The sequence below is a fragment of the Manis pentadactyla genome, chromosome 16, assembly GCF_030020395.1.
Source record: "Manis pentadactyla isolate mManPen7 chromosome 16, mManPen7.hap1, whole genome shotgun sequence".
Lineage (NCBI taxonomy): Eukaryota > Metazoa > Chordata > Mammalia > Pholidota > Manidae > Manis > Manis pentadactyla.
Genome location: NC_080034.1, coordinates 63,900,964 through 63,911,551, shown reverse-complemented (window position 1 = coordinate 63,911,551; position 10,588 = coordinate 63,900,964). Strand labels below are relative to the sequence as shown.

At 51.0% G+C, this 10,588-nt stretch overlaps 1 protein-coding gene across 1 annotated transcript; it reads left to right on the top strand.

Moving 5' to 3' along the window:
• The first annotated feature begins 2,781 nt into the window (after window positions 1-2,781).
• PPP1R3G (protein phosphatase 1 regulatory subunit 3G) lies at window positions 2,782-10,271 on the top strand. Its single transcript, XM_036921195.2, has one exon. It carries the CDS (start codon window positions 3,011-3,013, stop codon window positions 4,043-4,045), a length of 1,035 nt encoding a protein of 344 aa, XP_036777090.2. The 5' UTR covers window positions 2,782-3,010; the 3' UTR covers window positions 4,046-10,271.
• The last annotated feature ends 317 nt before the right edge of the window (window positions 10,272-10,588 follow it).

Genomic DNA, 10,588 nt, shown 5'->3' with positions numbered 1-10,588 from the left:
GAAGGGAGAATTTAAAGGGCCCCGCGAAGGTCACGAGGACCCAGATGTGGGTTGGTTTGAAAAGGCAGGAGCAGACAGCAAAAATTGGATGACTGGAGCTGTAGCAACAACTGAGACCGAAGCAGCAGTTCTGCTGTGAGGAAGAAGTAGAAGACAAAAATAAAGCAACAAGACTGGCCTGTGTGTCTGCAAGACTTTCTGCTGGAGAGGCTGGGGAAGGTGGGTATTGTAAGGCCCACCCATGGTCCTCTTGGTTAACTCATTTGAGTAGAACTGGTTTGAATACAGCCAGGATGACCACTTAGTGGCAATGGATCTCCTCAGGCTTGAGGGTTATTATATTTTGTTGTAATTTTTGTTATTTGTATATTTTTGTAGATTATGGAATTTGCTTACAATGTTCCAGCTTCCTTGCACAGGGACCATTGCAGAGGATTGAGGGCACAGATTGAGGTGAGAATCCTGAAGGGGTGGAGTGTGAAAAAATGAAGGTTCCTGTGGCCAGGATTCTCACCTGGCCCTGGTTGCCTAGCTCACTACACACATGAGGGCAATATGTTGTTACTGACTCTATATAAAGAGCCCTGCCCAGTGCTCTGGTGGCAAGGCCGTAAGGCTGCAGCAAAGCAGAGCAGAGGCTGGAGTGGTGGTAAGGCCGAGGACAGAGGCCCTGAGGTGGAGACCAGCTTGCTGCATGCAGACTCACTCTGAATGAACAGGATTCTAGTGATTGACCTGCCACTGTGGGAATAAAGTTGGGTATAACCCTTTTACCCCAAGAACATTCTACTGTCATTTCTTTGGTCACCTTGAATCCATAGTGAACTTGCCTGGGGTAGAAACCCATTGGCAAGACACCTGAGAAATGAAGAATTTTTCTACCATTTTATGTACTGTATATCAAGTAAGGATAATAGGATTCTTCACAGGTTGTTCTGAGAATAAGATCATGCAAGGGGAGCCCTCAGCAGTGTTGATTGCTGGGTGCTCAATCAGTGTGTTATTGTGAGCCGTACACTCCACTCACCATCTCTTTTACCTGCCCCCACACCAAAATGCCTAAAGCCCTGGCCCCTTTAAATTCTGGCAGACTGTAAGGTGTTAGTTACTATGCCTCAGTTAAGTGACCAGGTGTTATTGAACCCCACGTCACCCCATATCTGGATTTGCATGCTTGATGACTCCCAGTAAGCCAATCGCCGAATTACCAGGTTTGGAGCAGAGAAAGCTTACTGCCAGAAGGGTAGCCCAAAGAGAAGGCAGGGACCTCTCCCAAATCTGTTTTGCCTGATCTGGCCAAGGAATAGGTTATATATTACTGGCAAAGGAATATGGGCTTAGGGCAGAAATTAGAAAGGCCTTGAAACTTCTTGGAATTATGTGCCACTCCCATCTTCCCAGTGCCCATTGAGGGGTCTTGGCATGGTTTGTATTGATCACACATCTATCATCCCTGCAACACAGGTGTTATCAACCAACATCCCCTCCCCTCAGGTAATCAGCTTCAGGAAAGAGGGCAAAGGACAATGATCCTTGCAAGGTCGCACAGAGCGTGAGGTCACTATGGAAGGGGAGCCTACTGAAGGTATAAGCAAATAAAGAAACATACCTCCAGGGCCACTGGGTGGGCTGGCTTTGTTTTTAATTTTTTTCTGAAATAGGGGGTCTGTTTCTAGATTCCCCAACTCTCTACACACATCCACACAAGGGTTATCAGTTCCCCAAATGCGGCCCCTAGAGCCTAGCGCCAGGTTGCCCTTGTTAGAAATACTTTGGAGCCGCACCCCAGATCTACTGAACTGTAGATGGAGCCCAGCAAAGTGTTTTCCCAACCCTCCCGGTGAGAACCACTAATTTAGGACAACGTAAAGTTAGCTTTAAAAAGAGAAGAAAAGAAAAAAACAGTTTTGGAAGTCCCCTAACCCCCGGTTCCGCATTCCCTCTGAAGGCCCGGGAGACTCGCGGCAGGGTGGCGACCCCGCGGCCCCACTCGGGGCCGTGGCGCGGGGTCGGGCGCGGAGCCTGCACCGCGGGGCCCCTTCTCGGGCTGGAACTGGAGGCCGCGGCGGGCGGGACAAGGGGAGGGGCGGGGACGTGCTCCGGGGCCCCGCGCTAATGGCCTCCGGCAGCTCGGGCCGGCGGCCTTGCCCCGTCCTGCGCGCGCCCGGCGCGGTGCCCGCCCCACACCCGGCCGAAGCCCACTCCGCGCCGCCGCTGCGCGGGTGCGGGCGGCCCCGGCCTCGCCGCGGACCGGAGCTCGGAGAGGCGAGCGCGCGGGGCGGGCTGGGCGCCCGAGTGGGACCGGAGCCGGGGGCGCCCGGACGCTTGGGGGAGGAAGGAAGAGAGAAAGCTCCCTACTCCCTGGGCCCGGCCGCCTCCCAGCTTCCCCGCAGGCGAGTTTTCCTCAATTGCGCGCCTGCCCGGGGTCTTTCTAGGCCGAGGCGACATCGGGGAGGAGACTGCCTCCGGGGCAGACTCGGCAGGGCGCGGGAGGCTCCCTGCATGGGCAGGAGGAAGGCTGTTCTCTCCCGTGTCAACCGAAGCCGAGCGCGAGTTCACCCCCAGGAACTCGGGGCACAGGACGGGCGCGGCCCCCCTGGGGTGGGAGGGCGGTAAAAGCGAGCCCGCGACTTCCAGAAAGCCGTCCCTTCTCCCTCTTTCTGCTGGGCAGCCCGGCTGCTGGCTCCAGCCCCGCGCCGCCTGTCCTCCAGGTGTCCGTGGCCCAGCCAGGTAGGGGCGGCCAGCCCCCGCCTCCCCGCCCCGGCCCTGCCCCCGCGGGCAGGCTTACCCCGAGGCGGCCTGCCCCGAGCGGGTCCCAGGCCCGCACCCCCTCCCACTCCGCCCAGGGCAGCCGCGCTAAAGCCCGGAGGCTCCCCGGTGGAGCTGCGTTCTCCTCTTGAGCCCGGGGCGGGTGCTGCGCGCTCTTAAAACAGCCGAAGGTGTTGAGTCCCCACAGGCGTCTTGAGCTAGGGGTTCGCCATCCGGACAAGCCCCCGGACCAGACGGCGGCATGGAGTCCCAGGGGGCTCAGGGGCCTGTGCCCTGCGGAGACCCCCCGCCAGCCGAGGAGCTGCTCGCCTCAGGGGGCCAATGCACAGAGGGTGGCAGGGACGGCGGCGGCCTGTCGGGGACACCGAGCCCCGACGCTGAGCTCCGGGCCCCAGAGGAAGAGGCTGTTGCCCGCGAAAAGGAGGTGCTGCTAGAATGCCGCCACTACCTCCCGCGTGCCTTCTCCTTGCCCACCGACCCGATCTTGAGGGCGGCCAAGTTTCTGCAGCAGCGACAGCAGCTTGCCCTGGGGCTGGGCGCAGAGGGCGGCCGGAGCGCCGAGAGCGCGCCACCCAGTCCCGGCGGCTGCTGCGCCAAGTGCAAGAAAAGGGTGCAGTTCGCGGACTCGCTGGGGCTGAGCCTGGCCAGCGTGAAGCACTTCAGCGAGGCCGATGAGCCGCAGGTGCCGCCCGCAGTGCTCTCCCGCCTCCGCAGCTTCCCCATGTGCGCCCAGGACCTGCAGCAGCTCCCCGACCTGTTGGCCGCGGCGGCAGCGGCCGCGCCCTCTCCGCGACTTCGGCCCCAATTCGAGCTTCCCGGGCCGAGCGCCGCGGCCGAGCGCCTGCGGCGGCAGCGCGTGTGTTTGGATCGCGTGCAGTGCTCGGCGCCCTGGGGCGCGGAGGTGACCGGCTCCGGCCGGGTGCTGGGCTGCCCCGGGCCCAGGGCCGTGGCGGTGCGCTACACCTTCACCGAGTGGCGCTCCTTCCTGGACGTGCCGGCCGAGCTGCAGCCGGAGCCAGTGGAGCCACAGCCGCCAGGGGCGCAGTCGGGGGAGTCCGGACCAGGGGATGCCCAGGAGGATCCCGGCGCCCAGCGCTTCCACTTCTCGCTGTGCCTGCCCCCCGGCCTGCAGCCCACCGAGGGGGAGGACGCGGAAGCACCGGGAGTCGCGGTCCATTTCGCCATCTGCTACCGCTGCGCCCAAGGCGAGTACTGGGACAACAACGCCGGGGCCAACTACACGCTGCGCTACGCGCGTCCTGCGGACGCGCTGTGAATCCGAGTCTTGGCTGGAGGCCAGTGCGCCCCAGAGCACTTCGAGGGACCCTGGAAAGGGGGCCGCGTCTGGGTGACCTGGCCGGACGCTTTGCTCAGAGTCCACAAAGGTGTGAGGGCAGCGTAGGAAGAAAGAAGGAGGGAGCCACTCAACGGTAAACACGCACCCGGGAAGATCCTGCGAGCAAGAAAGGGGAGCCCAGGCAAAGAACCCAACCTCCCGGCCCGCGCTGGTCTCAAGCGCTTAGGTTTTCCTAGATGGCCTCTAGAATTTTCACCCGTCGTCAGAAAGGAAGGAAATCCTCCAGACTCCGAACAGTAGCTGTCCCCAAGAAAGGTCTTCCGACTCTTGAGCACAGCTGTAAGACCGTGGGATTTGTTTTTGACTATAGACGTCGTGTTTTAGCTTTTGCCGCTTCTCTTGGTGGAGATCCTCAGGTCTGAACGAAGGGAGGAGCTTTCCTGCCCCGAACAAGGGTCCTCGCCGGCTTTGGGACCCACACAGTAGCCTTCGCACTGCAGCCTTTTTCTTAGGGAAAACCGGGTGGGGTCTTGGCCGGGCTGTCCTTTTCTCTTAACTGGGATCTGGGAGATGTTTGCCCACACTTGACATTAATTACTTGTGCTTTTGTGCATAAATGTTTTGTAGAAGAGTAAATCCCCCTGTATACTTGTACCCCTTTCTACGATGTGCGTTGTATTTCAGCCCTTGGGGGTTCGGGAGGTTTGGCAGTCAGGCAGTCTTCCTCAGCTGATGTTAATAGCACTTGAACAATAGTTAAACAACAGTATTTCCAAATTTCCTTTCTTCTTCGATTTCACCTCTCTGATGTGGAAAGGCCCAGATTTCCAACACTGGACAGAAATGTTTCTTAACAATGTTTTGTGGAAGGAGTACTATTCCCAGCCACAGTAAGATGCTTGGTGAATTGAAATGCCCGTGGGCCTTGACTGTGAGCCACAAGAGCAGATCACTGGTCCCCAGCCCCCTTTGTGTAGGCAGAGCACAGAATTCATCTGCTAGACTTCTCTGGGGCACTGGCAGTCAGAGAAGCTGGACTTTTGGTGGCTGGACTCCAAGTGTGGGAGATGGGTAATAGAAAGGTAGTTTTCTGTCCCACTTGGAGCAGTGGCCACTTGATCACTGATAAAGCTTGCCCAGCAAGGACATGCCGCTCAGAGCCTGCTGGGGAGTCTGCATCTGGCAGGGTCTCTCGTCTGCTGTCCTCACTCATTGCCAGTGGATGTGGATGCTGAGATACGATAGCCGGCCACACGTGAGCAGGGTGCGTGAGCATTGAGGGTGAAGACTCATTATCTTCATCCCTTGGCCATCCCTTGGTAATGTGTCTTTCTTTAGTTTTCGTATTATGCAGCACATGGCTACTACAGTCATTTTGTGATGGTAATCTTCAAGGTGGGGCCATCGCACAGTTGCTCTGCAGGAACCATAGTAGGCATACCAGACACAGCTCATGGGCCTAATTCAGCATAAGCCTGTTCTTGTAGGGTCTGAGAGCTAAGGATGGTTTTCACATTTTTAAACAGTTGAAAAATTCAAAAGAAAAGTGCTGTTTTGTGACACATAAGAATTGTATGAAATTCAAATTTTAGTGTCCGTAAATAAAGCTTTATTGGAACACAGCCATGCACATTTATTTACATAGTATCTATGGCTGCTTTCCTGCTATGAGAACAGAGTTGAGTAGATGCAACAGAAACCATATGGCAAAATCTAAAATATTTACTTTCTGGCCTTTTATAGAAAGTTTGCCAACCCTTGCTCTAGAGTAGTATTTTTTTAAGTACTATATGCTGAGAGTTTAACTTAAAAAAGCAGTTAAACCAGTAAAATTGGCTACTTGAAATAAACCTCCTTTGGATAAAAGTAAAACTGTTTACATGACTCTCAGTAATCTTGATTAGAATAAACACTTAAGACACCAGGTCTACAGTTATTACTGCACTGGGGAGGGTTATCTACTTGTTACATTTTTTCATCTAAGAGATAATGACAAATCAGTGCAAATGAAATATAGCTCCCATCTGAATTAACATCAAGATACAAAAACTGCCAGATAGTTCCATGCCTCCAAATGGGATGTCTTAATAGGTAAATGGATTCTTAAGAATGTACAACAGATTTTCTATTTTTATAAAAACTATTATTGATTTTCAAAGTATATTTTGGAATTCAGACAATTTTTAAAGTACTTATAATATAATGAATGTTAAACATGGCTATTAGGGAAGGAAATCTAGCTTTGCTCTCCTATAAATCTTGGAGAATATCTTCTCCAAGGTTCAGAATTTTGTTAAATATTTGGAAAAGCCCAGTCTTTCACAATACTAGAATTGCCAATCTTCTAAGCATTAATTTCATTTTCTAAAGTGCCAACTTTTCACTGTATGCTGATGGCAAACATTTTTCAAAGAAATGTAAGGAAGTTAAAATAGGTTTTGCTTTTGAAAAGTTAATTTCAAGGGAGGGGGCAATACTGACCAGAGAGTAAGGAAGTATTGAAGAACTGAAGAATGTTACATGTTTACACACTCATCCTCAAAGCAAAATTCCAACAGTTGCACTGTTTTTTTTTGCAGTAATATTTACGTCAACTTGAGTAAGTGGGGGTCATTCTGGTTGAAATGTAATGGCTGAAATGCTTTGCCCAGCACCAGTGATCACAACTCAGTTCTGCACAGCTCATTTAATGCTGCCAACCTTCACCAGAGATACTGCAGTTTCTTCCTCATGGGCAGGTGGGTCCATGGATCCCCAGGTCGGGGAATGTAGGCTGCAATGTGTATCCCTATCTAGAGCTTCAGAAGCAGTAGTTGGGAATGTGGCTCTCTGTTTGGCACAGTTTCCTGAAATAAACCTGGGGTTTATGTAGCAAAAGGTGACCAGGTAGTTTCAAGACCTAACTCAGGATTCTGCTCCAAGGTATGGGTACTAGACTGCGAGCCCACCCAGCTCTGGGGACACTGAGGTGTCTCTGTCCATGGGCTGCAGGGCCACAGCTCCTGTAGCCCTGGGAGTGAGGCAATTGTCATCCATGAACCTTGGCCAGAGAGGCAGGGGAAACTTCTCCTGTCAGATGCTTAATGCTGTTCCATTCGTCCTGTCCAATCCTCCCTCACCTGCTGTGCCCATCCTCCACCTTGACTGCAGTGACACTGGTTCTTGAGCCTGCTTCCCAATGTCAGTTCACAGCAAAGTAGAACCTTCTAACTTCAGTTTTGGAGTTATAGTGCTGGTTTCTTTGTACATTAGTTGCCCATATTTCTGTTTTCAAGCATAGCAGTTTTTGCATATATTAGTATGCTAAGTTTTTTCATTCCCTGACTCAGTCTTGTGACTCGTAGGAGCTTATGACTTGGAGCTGTTGGGGTATTGTGATCTGTGTGGTGTGTGCTGTGAGGCATTGAAGGAACAGCTTTCATTGTGCTTTCTTGTGGCATAGAACTGAATCGAATGTGTATTTTTGGTGTGTGCAATGGGACACAGCTTTGTAGGTTAAACGAGGGCTCTATAGTGCTGATTTAACAAGTGGTCCTGACAAACAGTGAGCTGTCTGCAGTTCACCTTTTGCCCAGACAGTCCCCAGTTGCCAGGGCCTGGATGGTCTTCCAGGGATCTGGGCTGTACTCGTTGCTGTCACAGGGCCAAGGGGCTGGGAACAGGGTGGGAGTCTGACAACCTGGGCTCAGCCCAGTGACCCCACGTTTCCTCCTACAGAGCAGTACTGGCCATCATGCAGACAAGCCGGCTGGGAGAGATCGTCTGGGTTCTCCTCTAGACTTTGTAATAGACACATTCCATTAGTTGACCTGCTGTGCTTTCATATGCCTTTCTGGACTCCGTTAGCTGACTGAGGAGACTCTGAATGTAGCCCCTAATCCTTCAGTGGCTGGTGTTCGAGTGCTAAATACTATAGCATTAGGCTCATTATGATTTAAAACTCCTATGAATCGTCTTGGTCGATTTTGTATTTGCATTTTGTGGACCTTGGTTGTCTGTGGGCAGACCACTTTTGGCAAGGAGAGAATAGAGTCACATTTCAGCTGAATGTAGGTTTTTAGATTGTAGAGATCAAGGGCTTACTTTTGAGATGTGCTAGTGAGATTTGCCTAGGGAATCTGCTAGAACAGTAGAGGTCCATTTAAGTCATGAGTTCAGAGCCAGTTCAACAAGGATATCTACGTTTGTACATGGTAAAGCAAAGATATTTTGGAGTAATTTAGACCCGTATAATTTCCCCATGATTGTATTTACTCATCCCATTCATATTGTTGACATTGCTCAGGTGCTTTGAAACTTGGTACCTGAAATCATTTCCCAAGGAGAGTCAGTAGCATCCTAATTATCCTGAAATGAGAAATTCCATCTGAAGACCTGAACTGAATAAAGACTGAAAGCAAGTAGATTTCGTGAACAAAGCTTGAATCATTTTATCTCCAAGTTGAAAAATTCATGAGCACATCTTGCTTTGCAAATAGCTACACCTGTGTTCTATTGAGGACCATCCACACTTAAACAATCAGTCTGTACAGGGGCCACCTGGCAGTGCTCTTTAGAGGCTCTGTGGTCCCAGACCTTCTCTTGACGCTTCTGGGTGAAGCACCCTTGTCATCAGGACACTGTTCTGGTACAGCTGATGTGGCATGTTTTTAAACCTGAAGTAGGTGAAAAATGTTACTACTTCTCAGGTTTTTCCCTAATCTTTACATTATTTGGAAAGAAATGAGTTTATACTTAGAACCACTTTAAACAGTCCAGACCATTCCCTCTGTATGTTCCTTTTAGTCTGGCTAAGGAGCAGTTTTGTTTTTATGCATAAACTTCAGGCACGTTGTTGATATTATATTTTTCAGCCCCAAAGCCCCAAAACCTGTGTGTCACCCATGTTGCAATTAAGTGCAGATCAGCACGAGATCACTGAGGTCTATTTGTTGTGTTAGGGCTGTAAATTTATAAATCTAACTTATATTTACAGGCCCCAGGGATATCCATAAATTGATATTAAATGGGTTTAATAACAATTTTAACTTCAAAATGGGTTGTAAAGGCATTGAGTTCTGAGGCTAGGGGTCTGCCCTGCCCGGGACAACCCACCATTATCTAGAGCCAGAGAAGGTGAAGGGGACAGACCACCCACTGTGGGCCTGCTGTGGGCTTGGGTTTGTCCTCCCACAGCCCTGTAGTATCTGGCCTGGGCAGAAGGGTGCTGACAGCCTCAGGTTGTAGGCACAGCTTTTTGACTCTGCCACATCCAGTTGCGTCAGAAGGTCTTACAAATGGAGTTTTCACCATCCAGATGAATTAGTCACAGCCAAGGGCTTTGAAAATGGCTCAGCAACCTTCCCTGTTGGCACCTGCGTAAGAAGCATTGGCTGCTGCCTGTGGTAAGTCACGTGACAGCAGAATTTGGATTCGAGGCCAGGAGACAACTCACCACGGAACGGCTCCCTCCATGAGCCACACAGACCGATGAGCCTGTTAGCCCAGTGCCCGGTGATGTTAAGGTCGATGCCGCTGTGAGGTCACTGGGATTGCCCAGGTCATTCCAGGGCCTGAAAATGCAGCATAGTCAGCAGGACGTGTGCCTGAATCCCCCGAGCTTTCTGGGGATACTGCCTGTAGAGGACTCTGACTCGCTGAAGGCAGTTGATGAGGCCCCCAGCCCTGTCTGGGGGATGGGGAGGTACTGAGCTGGAGCAAAGATGACCTGGCCTCCTGTTGGCACAGTGGCTGCCTCTGTGGCTGAAAGAAGATGGGGCCGAGAGCTCCTTTATCAGTGAGGCAGCAGCTGCAAGAGCAGACCGCTATTTCAGACAGTGTGTTTACGGGATTACATGGGATTTTTTACAGTTCCTTCTAATGATGTGAGAAAAAATAACCTCATTAACCTCTGTTTTAAGATTTGCTTGAGAAATGTACCCAGTGGAATGTTTGAGATGAGTGACACGTTTCTGTGAATGGTATTTCTGATAGTGTTCATTTAAACTGAGCTACTGTAGTCAAAACCAGCGCTGGTGTGTCTTGATTTTTAAAAGGAGAGTTATATATCTTTGTGGTTTGAAAATGCCTTTTCAGTTCTGGGGATTTTAAAAATAACTTTGCTGCTCTGCTGTATGGTTATTTTTCTATATGTGTTACATCTAAAAAAATGCTGAACCCAAAGCCCTATTTTGAATAAAGAATGTAAAGCAGTTTGACACTTTAACATTTTTGTGGTCACAACTGGGTAGTGGGGCTGCTACTGGCAACTAGTGGGTAGAGGCCAGAGGTGCTGCCAAATATCCCAGAATGCACAGGGCAGCCCCCACCACAAAGAATCGTTGGGCCTAAAACCTTGGTGTTGAGGTTGGAAAACCCTGAGTTAACAGTATTGTACTGACATAGGTTTCCTGGTTTGACAATATACTGTGATTAAAATTTATTGGAGAAGGCTGTGTGAAGGGTACACGGGAATTCTCTGCTATTTCTGGAATTTCTTAGGAGTTTTAAGAAACCTCAGCAATTTCTTAGGAGTTTTAAACC

Bases quoted from the DNA above. Each gene is read 5' to 3' on its own strand.
- PPP1R3G (XM_036921195.2), top strand. From the start codon at position 3,011: ATGGAGTCCCAGGGGGCTCAGGGGCCTGTGCCCTGCGGAGACCCCCCG.